The following is a 13,514-nucleotide window of genomic DNA, read 5'->3' on the forward strand; positions in this document are numbered from 1 at the left end:
ATATACAAAGTACCACAAATCCCAAATGTCTTAATCCAAAAAATACTTTTTGGATCAAGTACTTTTATTTATATGAAAAAAGACCTGCTTGGACTTCTTGTCTTTTCAGAGCATTATAGACCTGTATTATCTATGATTCTATGAATCTGAAAGAACAAAATCAAGTCTTAACGGGTTGTCAGGCATTGGAACCAGCTGCCCAGGCAAGTGGTTGAGGCACCATCCCTGGAAGTATTGAAGAGACTGTGGATGAGGTGCTGAAGGACAAGGTTTAGTGGCGGTATTGGCAGTGTAAGGTCCCTCTGTAGAGCCTCCCCACCCACAGGCAGATCAACACTCTCACCCAACTTGTGTTGTCTGTAAACTCACTGAGGGTACGCTCGATCCCCTCGTCCAGGTGATTGATAAAGATGTTAAAGAGAACTGGCCCCAACACTGAGCCCTGGGGAACAGCACTTGTGACCATCTTTCTGTCATTCTGAAAATGAAGTTTATGACCTCTGATAATTTTTATATGGAGCTTTCCTCCTGGCTATATTTCACTAGCTTCCAACATCAGGTATAGCTTGCTAAGACCAAAGAAGCACTTTCAAATATGACAAATGAAAAATACACTAATTTCAGTAGTTTAAGTGTAAGAAAAATCTCACTATATAGTAATGCTATAGAATATGAATCTGTAGAATATTACTCCAAAACCAGTCAGTCCTCTGGAATATAAGGTTGCAAGAAAGAGTATTAAAAAATTAAAAAAAAAAAAAAGAAGCATTCCATTATAGGTGTCCCAATAACTCGGTCCCTTCTAAGAACATATTGTTACCATCACTGTTACCAATGTTACAGGCCCATTGTTTTACAAGGGCCTGTAGTGACAGGACAAGGGATAATGGGTTTAAATTGAAAGTGGGGAGGTTTAGATTGCATATCAGGAAGAAATTTTTCCAGGAGAGGATGGGGAGGCGCTGGAACAGGTTGCCCAGAGAAGCTGTGGATGCCCCATCCCTGGAAGTGTTCAAGGCCAGGCTGGATGAGGCTTTGAGCAACCTGGTCTAGTGGAAGGTGTCCCTGCCCATGGCAGGGGGGGTGGAACTAGATGGTCTTTAAGGTCCCTTCCAATCCAAATCATTCTGTGATTCTATGATTCTATTATCTGTTACCAATCTTCCAATATATTATCACATATATTTTTTCCAATGTGTCTATTGCACCCATTTCAACAGATCAGTGGTACTCTGGTCATCAGTCAGATTTCTGAAGGAGGCTGTTGTCCGTATGATTTCTACGACCTCATTTGTTGCAGGAGATATTTGCTAGACACAGCCCACGACTGAAGTAATAGAAAGGGTGATCTCATAGCTAAGGAATTTGAATGTGAGCCTTGTGATTTAGATTTTTATCTCTATGTCAAGGGTCCTTATTTGATTTGGGGCAAGCCAATAATACCAGTATCTTCAAGCAAGTGTCAACCTTGACACTGCATGTGTTTAGCTAGAAACATCAGAATCTGGACTTGCAAGAATGCAGGGCTCTCAGCTGCAAGTGAAGGCTGTAGAGCTGTGACTGGTATGTTGTATTAGTCTAAAACTGCTCAATGTCCCAGAAGATCAGACCAGAAATTGCACTGAGTCAAATATGTAAAGTTTGTGGGTGTCTTGACAGTCTTAACCCCGCTTCTGTGCCTCCATTCCTCCAAAGTAAAATGGGGATGACACCACTCTCTACTTTACAGGAGAACAATAAAGACTGTAATAAGTTGAAAACCGTAAGAACTTAACAACTTAAATTGTCTGTTGCATATGGGCCTGGGTTTCTAAGTGCATGTTGGAATCTCACCTTCAATTCCTGACACAGCAAATGTGGAGGCATTCCCTCAGAAAAGGAGGCAGTAGCAATTCCTGTCACCTCCATACTCCTCCATCTGCTGGGGGAATGGTTTTGTTGAGGATCACATGTATTTGGATTAAAAGTGAGGTATAAAACTCTAATACATATACTGATGTCTGTCTAGCCAGAAAAAAATGACTAAGTGGTATTTGTACTGGATTTGTTTCTAAAATGCAATTAAAAAAAAAAAAGTAAAATGAAATTTTGAAACATTTTCTGTTCATTTCATTTAAACTGTCAATCCATGTTTAGTTTACTCTTTCTTGCTTCTTAAATGTATCTCACTACACCAGATAGTAATATGGCAAGGAAGAAACAGGAAAAGTTCTATTATCTGACGAATGTCTGTGGTGGTGTCCTGTGCTGATGCAGTTCAGCTGGAGCCCTGTTGCTCTTTTGAAACAGTTTTGGAAAAGACCAAGTAAGGAAAATTCTCCAGACTACCCTGACAATAAGCCCCAGTTCTTTTCTGGCAAGAGCATTCCTAGAGATGCGTGAGAATTCAATCTCACCATGCATTCTTATCTGGACTCTGCTGAAAATGCCTCAGCTTAATGCCAAATCTGTATGAAGATCTCCCATATTTATCTCACAAGAACGAAAAAAGACAATTATGTAAAGTATACATATTGCAATAAAATGTATTATGTATGCCATGATATATGTAAAAGGTAATTTCTTATCAGGGGATTACAGATGGAAGCAATTTTTCTACTGCAAATTAATACCTCTTAAAATATTATTTACTTTATTTTATGAATAAACAATATCTCTGTCACCTTTTTTCCTAACTTTCTGTGTTTAAAATGGATGGAATAAAAACAATACCATGTCTCCGTGTCTCCCTTCCAGTCACAAGGCATTCACAGAGATAATTGTTTGCACAGAATTAGTATCTACGCTTTGGATGAGAAATCCATAAACAATTTAACAATTTGCAGTTTCAGTACTAAGGGAGATCACATTTAAAATCAAGAGAGGAAACAACTAATATTCAATAGCAGAGGGTTGGAAACGTATTGCTATTATGCAATGAATAGGAAAATCATGATACGTGTGCTTGCCTCACTGTTTATGACCACTAGGAATCAGATGTTTTAGAATCACATTTTATGGCCCTTAGCAGCAGAATGAGTTTTTCCACACACGTATGACTGCTGTTCTGAGTGTTGTCTGGCTAGTCTCCCTTTTTCCAATGTATATATTCTAACAGATAAGGTTCCATGTAAAAAAAGAAAAAGTTTAATGATAATGCGTATTTTTTTTTACGTGTTTTACTTTCATCTGTGCATTCCAATCTATAGATAAAAATCTTACCACAAAGTTTCGTCTGGAAAGCAGAGGTCAGTGTTTCAATTTGACTGAAATTAGCAACCAGAAACACATGCTCTTCATGCGGTTCACTCCCAATGGACTTCAGCGTGTTCATATCTACTCTTCCCACTCCAATGGCAAAAATCAGGATACCCGTGTTACGAGCTTTAGCAGCAATCTCTGCCACTGGATCCTGAGGTCTCCCATCCGTCACTATCATGATAATTCGGGGCACATTCTGCCTCAGAGGTCGAGCTCCTTCTGACTCTGAAAATGCAATGTTCATGGCATACTGAATAGCCAGCCCAGTCATGGTGCCAGTTGCCAGGTGCATCATCCTCTTCACGGCTCTTTCAATATCCTGCTTCCTCCCAAACGTCTTCAGCGAGAACTCATGTTTGACTGTGCTGCCATACTGAATCAGACCTACGCGGGTGGCATCAGGACTGATGTCCAGAAACTGCAAGATGGTTAAAATGAACTCCTTCACTTTTTCAAAGTCATAAGGGCGTACGCTGCGAGAGCTGTCAATGATGAAGACAAGGTCCAGACGTTTGTTGTTGCAAGTATTTCCTGGAAGGCAAAGTGCAAACAACAACACTTCATAAGAACTTCAAAATGCAAATCGGTCTAAGTTGACCTGACATCTCAAACATGCTCTCAAAACAAACACCCTAACATGTGCTGGGAAAATACAGGAAAAATAGGAGATGCCAGAACTAACGGTTGGTGAGATCAGTGCCCAGAATGGCTAATGGCAGTGGAAAGGGTAGACACCTGTGCCGTACTTTGTTCTGTCACTGTTGTTGAGATTTTGACCTCATACCCCACACAGGATGGAAACCACCTCTGAACCCACCCCATCTGAGTTACTATTAGAGTGGGGTGCACCATGATACTTTTTGTGGTAGCACAGCACCTGAGAAGAAATCTAACAATCCCATGAGGCAGGGTGGTATCAGTCCCCCATTACAAACAGGGAAACAGTACATGAAGAAATTCTGGTCAAGAGCATCTGTTAATTGCAGTGACCAATACAAGACGTGAAGGGAGTGATTTTTCAGGGAACTTGGCATTAAGCAGCACTTTGCATGTACAAAGTACAGCTCTCAATGACGTCAACTGCAGCTGTGAGTGCTCAGCACTTCTGCAAATCAAACCCCATGATTTCAAATGCATAATTAATGGCCATCTGGGAAAAGTCTTGACTATTGGACTAGCTCAGCATCACGCAGAAATTCTGTGGCTGCATCAAGAGAAAATCCTGTTGTCTACAGTGACACTCAACTTGGCCAAGAGACCACTCATACACTTCCTGAAATGTTCTGTTTCAGCCATCACCAGTCTTTTTTTCCAAGAGTCACTGGAGCAGAAATACCACAGGGTATATCTGTATCTGACAATTGCTTAAACGGGCAGGCCAAGCTGTCATGGGTAACAGCAGAAGTGAAGGCTGGCTGCCTTCTGGGCATGCTACCAGCTTTCTGCAACTCTGGGTATACATCCTCTGGTTTCTGCTCAGCATCCTTCTTTTTCAAAAGAAGATGAGACATATGCATGAGTTGCATGATGAGAATCGATAGGGACTGACCAATCACAGGCACAGCACATGGCAGGCTTAAGGTGAGCAGGGGGAGGTGAGCCACGAGCCTTGCCACAGAAGGCAGCATATGGCAAAAGATTAAAAGGACTTTAAAGGGCTTAATGGGGCACTGGTGAAGAGAAATCAACTGAAGTTTAATATTTACCATTAAAGATCTCTACAGATTAGGAAATCCCAGAGTCACAAAAGCATGGCAGCTGGGGGAACACCTGCAGGTAGTACTGTCTTGTTCTTAAACTGTCTCCTATGTATCCCCTTACGACTGCTGTCAGAGACAGGACAGTGGGTTAGATAGACCCATGGCTTCAATCCATGTGTCTCCTTGAGTTCTTAAGTTCCTGGTGCTATGAATAAAACTCCAAGGTAGCTAGCTGCCTGTTTGTCTGCTAGGCTTGAAAGATTAGAGGTGGCAAGAACGCTTATCAAACTGCAGTGGCATCCTCATCTTACTATATTGAGATACCCCTAACCAGTAATCTCCCTTATTGCCCAACCCAATTCAATTCCCAGTGCACCCTCATCCATCCTTGTGCACCAAACGAGGCAAACGCTCAGTGGAAAAGTAGTATTGGACTGTACAATTAAAGGTCATGTCATACTGCACAAGTACAAGTGGGCCAATCAAAGACTTAATTGGAAAAACATCTGTCTGCAGACAAGCCTTTACACGAGTTCACTTGTGACTGCAGATGAATGCTAACCATGTACTTCTGCCAAGGCAAGGGGTGAGAAGGATGCCTGTTGTCCCTTGGTAACTCAGAGGCCTCTTTCATAGATTACCAAGAACATTTGTGGGCATAGAATAAAAATGCTCTTTGATGACAATAAAAATGACTGCCTGGCTTTATTAATTTGCAGTCTACAGTGTGGTTTTATTCATAAGCGTAGGAATATGCTCGAGTCGCTTACTCTTTCAAAATCAGAGGATGTTGAAGGCAATCCAAATTGAGCAGAAACAAAATACCAGTTCTAATGGGATACAGATATCCTGACATATTAACTATTTTCCATCTTATTAGCTTGGTAGCATATCCAATTACTAATTATTTTTACTGATCTAACATGAAATATTTCCTCACAGTTGTAATACAAAGATAACATTCAGATATGATTTGTGGGAGCAGAGCAAGGGGAAAGAAAGATAATTGCAGAAAAGAGGCAAAGAACGCATGTATATATATGAGGGGAAGGACAGGGGAGGGAGAAGGGTAAAATAACAGCTATTTTATTCCCCTTAAAACAAGTCAAAACTGGAGCCATGGTGTTGAACCATTTTAATTTGAATATAAAGATTTAGATCCCGGACTGAAAAGACTCAGCTATGTATTTTGAAGTAAGGCATGATTCTTGGGGGGAAAAAACCTGGATGGCATTAGTGGATAGTACTACCAGAGGCACACCCCATAATCTGTCTGAATGCAATACAGTGCATTTTAAAAGTACGTGCACTAGCAAAATTCTATCGAAATACCAAACATTTCCACATTAAAATATATTTAAAATCTTTGTCTTCTGACTTGGTGGGGGCTTTTAATAACTCTGTAATTACTAAAGTTGATTTAGTTGATGGGGTCCATGAAAAATAAAATATTACTTTTACTAAGGAAAACTCCATCAGGGTGGTATTTTGAGGAGTGGTGATCAGTAATGACTAACAGATCTGAACACTCATCTCCTCAGATAAACTTTCAGTGATACCTTTTCAGCAGTTGCATGCTTTTGCACTACCCCTGTAAAACATAACTTCTTCCTCTTACTAGCCCTCCTGTTAAACAGGGAACTTTCTCACAACTTTGGCAAACATCCTCGTACACAAAAGTAATTCCCCCCCACTCTTCCTATGAAAAGTGACACATTCATTGAAAAGAGCTACTCATCCATAAACCTGCTTCTAAGTCAGCAGAGGTTTTGTACTGCCAACACAAAAGTTAAAAATCCATTCAGTATGAGTTGCATTATCCAAAGGCAAGGCACAGACAGGGAGGGCAAGACAAGGACAGACAAGGCAACGGAAGGTCAAGTCAACAGTAAATACGTTCTCCTCCTCCACTCAATATTCAGTCTGCCTGTAAATGACAGTTATGGGGATGCCACCTTCACAAAATTAACAATGCAAGGAAATTTCAGTTCTCCCTGGAAAAATCCAGCTGGAATCCAATTACCAGTACATAAGACAGCTTAAAAGAGTATTTCACATTGAGCATCTTCATTTCCTCTAAAGCTGAAAATTCTATTAAATTATTTTCTCTGATGCCTGCAGGTTTCATTCTGCTCCTTTCTCAAAGCATACTAGGCTCAGTTCTGAACCCCTACTTTGGCTTTGATAAAGCTCACACTACTTGGACTTTGATCACCCACCCAGGGTCTCTGTCTGAGACTCTGCTTGTACCCTCGCAGCTTATTTCTAACTAATGCTGTATTGCCTTAACATCACTAAAGCAGTGCCAGGGAGTTTTCCTGGGCATTGGAATTGACTCTTCTAGGCTGTGAAATCATTAGAACAGTTCCTGGTATTGTTTGGCCCAAGACAATTAACATTTTCTCAAACAATCCTCGAGCATAGTATGGGAAGTAGCATAAGCCAGGGACCCATCTTAATAAGCAGTGTGGACACAACCACCCTGTAAGCTCAGCGCATTCAGTACTACAGAAGCAGCCCAGTTTATACGGCTGGTCTCAGTGACAGAGAATAGTGTAAGATACAAGCTAAGCTCAGAGGCCAGCTAGCCTGCATCCACAGTATTAAACTAACCTTCCCACTAAAACAGCGTGGCTGTATGCAAACTGCCTACTGGGAATAATCCCTGTGCCCCTGCAGCCTCTGAACCACAAACGGGGATCGCCTAGGAAGTGCTAATCACTATGGGCCAGGGAGAGATCCAGCAATTTAACGACAACAATAATGGTGGAGTCCCTTTGCCCAAGAACGTCCCATGTCACTGTTCAACTTCCTCAAACGTTTCCATTTTGGGATATTCAAACTGAACACATTCAACAGACCCAAGTTTTAGATGGTGATTTTTCAAAAGTTTTTGCAAGCTCTCTTGAGAAGACTGATAGTTTAAAAATTAGTTATTTATTTTCTATTGTTGTCCTACATCTTTACCATTCCTTAATACTTATTTTTAATCTAGGTATTACTTATTTGGTTATGTAGGTCTTTATCCTAACACATGAGAATGGATAAATATTAAAGAAGGTTATGTCTGTATGCAAAGCAAAAGGAAGTTAGCTCAATTTGGTAAAGACAACAGTAAAGTTAGGACACTGAAGAAGTTGTAACAAGCAAATATTAGTTCTATGAAGATTTTTGTTATCAAGACAATTGAAGCAAAAAGGAAGGATGAGATCACTTAAGAAAAAATTCGGTCATAGAAAAATTAATGTCTGAACAGGTAATGCATTAATGGCAATTTTAAGACTTAATATATTATTGTCTCTTAGCTCACTCCATAGTAATGTATATACAAAAGATTACATGCCCTGTGACACTGCCAGCAATAACACCAGGTTTATTTTTAGATTTTATCTTTGAGTAACAGAATAAAAGTCTTCACTAAGAATTAAATAAAAGAGGAGAAAACCATTGTCCCAGCTAGAACATTATAGAACTTCTTAAATGGCTCTTATTTCTTTGCCATTTTTTTCCCCTCTAGCCCTCAACCTTACTTGCCTCCCTTTTCTTTACAACTTCTTTCTTTAAAATCTTGGTGTAACTCCTACCAAATTTGTCTCAAAATGTATGAACTCGCTGGGTGTCAAATATTTGTTCTTGAAGTTCAGAAATCTGGTTTTACCTAGCTAAGTATCCAGCCAGAAAGATTAGGTTTGACAGGTTCTCAGGTATCCACAAGATTTCTCAGTTCATGAAGAAGGCTTAATTTTCTTGCCATACAATCATGCAAATAAAGAACACTTAAATTTGCAATTAATTCATAAATATACCAAGGACAAAATGCTCTGATGGAAAGAAAGAGTTATCTATGTATTACCTACATGCACCTTCTAGGAAATTGCAATCGCTTCATTTGCAAAGATGAAGTATGATGTGCATAGCAGTTAATATAACGCTGTTCCTGTTTGGAAAACACATTTTGTGGTTGCTGCCAAGAGTAAATGAAGAATAGCAGTAATTCCAAGCACTTCTTGGCTCTAGTGAGACATTTTATGCAAGTTAGCTTCCACTCCTTTCTTCTTCCTCATTTTAATTCAAAGAAGGGCAAAGGATGGTGTGGTGCCTTTCAGATATAATCATACCTTGCTCCTGAAGGAAATGTTAAAAAAATGCCCAGTACCCCTTTCCTGGCACACATACCTGCTGCACTCGGTTTTGCAGGTGGCTGCACCTCTTACGGGCTTTGGGTCAGAACCTGAGACCCAGACCTATGTCTGTACTTCCTGGCCCCATCCTTACACTGAGCCTTCCCCCAGACTCACAGCCTTTGGCCCTAACCCAAAGATTCATTATGAGTTTGGCAGCTCACTCATTCCTCCTTACAAATTTCTTCATCTGGGAACACTCTAAATGCAACACAGCCTCCACACAATTCTTTACTGCCGCTGACAAAATCTTTTCTGAACTTCCAAGATTTCTGGGAGAACTGTGCAGCAGTAGGCTCTTGTCCACACATTTCCATTTCCTTCTACACGCAAATGCTCTGTTATCAGCCACTGCAGGAGGGTCCTTGTTCTCATTTTACCTCACTATTCCTATTCCTTCCCTGTCATCCTTTCCAAAATATCAAGGTCATTACTCATATAAAGTATTTCTAATTCCAGAGTCTCAAAACAGACTCCCAGTATTTCTCCATTTCTTTACTGATACTGGTGCTGTCTCCGGTGTGAAGCCAAAGTGGTGCAGGAATAGTCTCAGGTTTCTTAGTTCTTTCTGCATATCTCAGCTGTTCCTAGATGGAAACTTTCGGGTTTCCTGACGGAGTCAAACTTTCTTTCACAGACAGGAGGATCAGGGAGTGGGTTGCTTTCCCTTGAAGACAGAGGAACACCTGGCCAGAGGAATGAGAAGCATCCTGGCATCTCCCTGCTAGTCCCCTCATTGACATCTACCCACCACTTACTAATAGAAACAAAGGTTACGTGCTCTCAGCTGAGCACAGCACACACCCACGAGAGCAGAGGAATTTATCTGCTGTGCCATGATGGAGAAGCCCTGTAGTACACTCAGTTCATGGTACTTTGAAACCAGTTCCCACAGACAGCCTGGAGGCATTTATTCTGCCTGTGACTCTCTTGTCCTAAACGCATGTAAAACAACAATTCACAACCAACAAGAAAAAAAAGGTGGTTGCATGGAAGAAGATGATCTTTGCATCTTTCTCCTTGAAGAACTACAAGTCCTGTCTTGCCCGAGCTACCTGGGGCACTGTTGGAGGGACACAAAAGTTATTAGAGAAGGAACAGAGAGAAAAAATAAATAGCCATTAGTAGTAGTAGTGTAGAAAATTTAGTGAAAAAACACGACCTTAATGAGCTGTTTCCTTTCAGGACATCAGCTTAACATTTTAAAAGCTCTATCCGTACTTTTTTTAAAGCCACCCATGTCTTTGTTTACGGGGAAAGCTGCTAGCAACCTCAACATTACTCACTGATCAGCTGACCTGAAACCACATATTTCTATCCGTCGGTAACAGTCTAAGTAATAGACTCTTTTCCAGGACAGTTTCAGAAACAGCACCATGGGATAGTGCCATATACTATTTTCCCTTGCCCCCAAAAATATATGGGACATCATGCCCACTGGCAAACCAGTAGTTCTACCACTTCAATACTTAAGTAAACGGTCTCTTCTAGCTTCCAAAGCAATTTAAAAGCATCTTGTCTTCACTCACAGTAGTGTCTGATTACCCACTCAGGCCTATAAAACAGATATTCCTTAGGTTATGCAAATGCTGTTCCCAGGATTTTCAGGTTAATTCTGCACATACACGCTTTTTTAATTATTAAGCTAAAGTACTCACAACGAAGCCCAAAACACTACACTTCTGAACATTCAGTGTTCTTTCTTTTGGCCTGATCTTCCTTTACAACGAAATATACAGAGGAGGCTTTGAGCTCTTTGAGAATACACACATAAAAAGAGTTTGTAATCTTACTCGGTGAATTATTGTCAAGGCAAACTCTTTTTCAAACAGAAATGGTATTTCACAGTAATTTGTGGGGGTTGTAACAAACAATTTCAGAAATACAGTGAGCATTTGCGATTTAGTACATGACATTTTCTTCTGTAGCAGCAGATATTCTTTCCTTCTTGTGGAAAACTTACAAATCACTTTAAAATAAAAGAAGGAAAAGGAAAAGAGGGAAAGGGAAATAAAGGGGGAAAAATAAAAGAATAAGGAAACAAAGCAAAGGTAAGAGGGAAAAGAGGAAGGAGGGAATAGGGTTTACTAGGGGAAATACTTCCACATTAAAGGAATAATGCAGAAGCAGAAAATTTCTTGTTCTGCTAGAAAGAGAAAGATATTCCATAACACTAATTACTGAATTGCTCTTTAAGGGGCTGAAAAGTGACTGCTGTTTTGATACATGACTTCAGAATTAGTAAGGAACACTAATTTTCTAATTTTCACTAATTGGCAAGCATAATGTCGTTATGTGGTTAAAAATCGCCAACACAGACCAAAATCCAAACTTTCTGATCTCCATGATAGCTGGCTACAGATGAGTGTGCTTAGAACAGGTCACAAATCCCTGGGGCCTGTCAAGGTCTCAACTAGCCCTCATGGCTCATTAGTTGGGCCTGCTTAAGGGACAATGGCTTCTGCAGGGAACAACTGGCCAGGCAAGGTTACGATTGCTACTCAGATCTCATCTTCTTGGATTCCAGGACCCCTGTTAGGGGTTGGGGGAGGCACAGCCTCAGCATGAGTCAGGTACCAAGCCTCAGAGCCATAGAGAGAGGGTCTCTCACTGAGAACAAAACTTGAAAACCTGAAAGAGTGGGGTGGTCTGAGCAAGTAGTCAGCAGTGGTCCCAGTGACAAGTAGCTCAGTATTGGGGCCAGGTCTGTTTAATATCTTTATCAGTGATCAGGATGAGGGGATCGAGTGCACCCTCAGTAAGTTTGCAGATGACACCAAGCTGGGCAGGAGTGTTGATGTTCCTGACGGTAGGAAGGATCTTCAGAGGGACCTGGACAGGCTGGATTGATGGGCTGAGGCCAACTGTATGAGGTTCAAAAAGGCCAAGTGCTGGGTCCTGCACTTGGGTCACATCAACCCTATGTAATGCTGCAGACCTGGGGATGAGTGGCTGGAAAGCTGTCCAGTGGAAAAGGACCTGGGGGTGTTGGTCTACAGCCGGCTGAACATAAGTCAGCAGTGTGCACAGGTGGACAAGATGGCAAACAGCATCCTGGCCTGCATCAGGAACAGTGTGGCCAGCAGGACTAGGGAAGAGATTGTCCCCCCGTACTGGGCACTGGTGAGGCCGCACCTCGAATCCTGTGTTCAGTGTTGGGCCCCTCACTGCAAGAAAAGACATTGAGGGACTGGAGCGTGTCCAGAGAAGGGCAACGGAGCCGGGGAAGGATCTGGAGCACAAGTCCTGTGAGGAACAGCTTAGGAAGCTGGGGGTGTTCAGCCCGGAGAAGAGGAGGCTCAGGGGAAACCTTATCGCTCTCTACAACTTCCTGAAAGGATGTTGTAGTCAGGTGGGTGTTGGTCTCTTCTCCCAAGTAACAAGCGATAGGATGAGAGGAAACGGCGTCAAGATGTGCCAGGGGAGGTTTAGATGGGATATTAGGGAAAATTTCTTCACTGAAAGGGTTGTCAGGCATTGGATGGGGCTCCCCAGGGAAGTGGTTGAGTCACCATCCCTGGAGGTATTGAAGAGGAGTGTAGATGCGGTGCTTAGGGACACAGTTTAGTGGTGGACTTGGCAGTGTTAGGTTAAAGGTTGGACTCGATGATCTTAGAGGTCTTTTCCAACATAAACGCTTCTATGATTCTATGAATTTTATTGAAACCTTCCTGCTACTGTTCTACACTCCAATCAGCTAGATAATGAGAACAGCTATTGCAGGGGAGAGGCTGACAGCTCAGAGATTAAGATGAAAGCTGAAGTTTAAAGATTTGACATAAACTCCACAGAAGACCTCTCAGGTATTGAGACAATCACTAGTGGGAAGCAAAGCACACAACTGCTAATACTGCCCTGAGGCACCATGTGTGTAAGAGGTACCTACACACCTCAGAAGGAAGAAAGTGGTGATTTACCAGACTCTAAAATACTTTTCTCTCTGTCTTTCCAAATGTAACGCATCTATATTTATATGGCAATTTTATGGTTTGATAAGAGAGAATCTAAATCGATACATATTTATTACTTTCTATCCTTATAAAAGTGTGGTTACCTTTTAATTAGAAAAGGATTTTGTGTATATTTTAACTAAATATGTGATAATTCAAAAGATATAATTTGCAATCTCTTTCAACCTTTATCTGCTGCCTGGAATCATTTTGATCTCCCCAAGTATTTTATCAGCATAGTACGTCAGACATGTGATGTAGTTATCATGACACAATTCTGGCTTCAACTGCAATGCAGACTTCAGTTGCAAGTCTACTTTACATCTCTGAGGACAAAAACACTTGACAATGTTGCACTTATGTAAAGAAATAACACATAGACACATATGTTGAAGGTTTGAATGAGTTTCTTACATCAGTTACCATCCCATGTTGGTTCAGCA

The 13,514-nt window shown here is 41.2% G+C and overlaps 1 protein-coding gene across 1 annotated transcript in view; it reads right to left on the minus strand.

The window, feature by feature from the left end:
* Positions 1–13,514, minus strand: part of MATN2 (matrilin 2) — a gene marked incomplete at both ends in the record, with an annotated part of 57,917 nt that overhangs the window by 39,175 nt on the left and 5,228 nt on the right. Inside the window, one exon of the mRNA XM_010147784.1 lies at positions 3,202–3,771. Within this exon, the coding sequence (XP_010146086.1) occupies positions 3,202–3,771 (570 nt within the window). The remainder of the gene's footprint in view (positions 1–3,201; positions 3,772–13,514) is intronic.

The sequence above is a fragment of the Eurypyga helias genome, unplaced genomic scaffold (genome assembly GCF_000690775.1).
Source record: "Eurypyga helias isolate BGI_N326 unplaced genomic scaffold, ASM69077v1 scaffold17072, whole genome shotgun sequence".
Taxonomy (NCBI): domain Eukaryota; kingdom Metazoa; phylum Chordata; class Aves; order Eurypygiformes; family Eurypygidae; genus Eurypyga; species Eurypyga helias.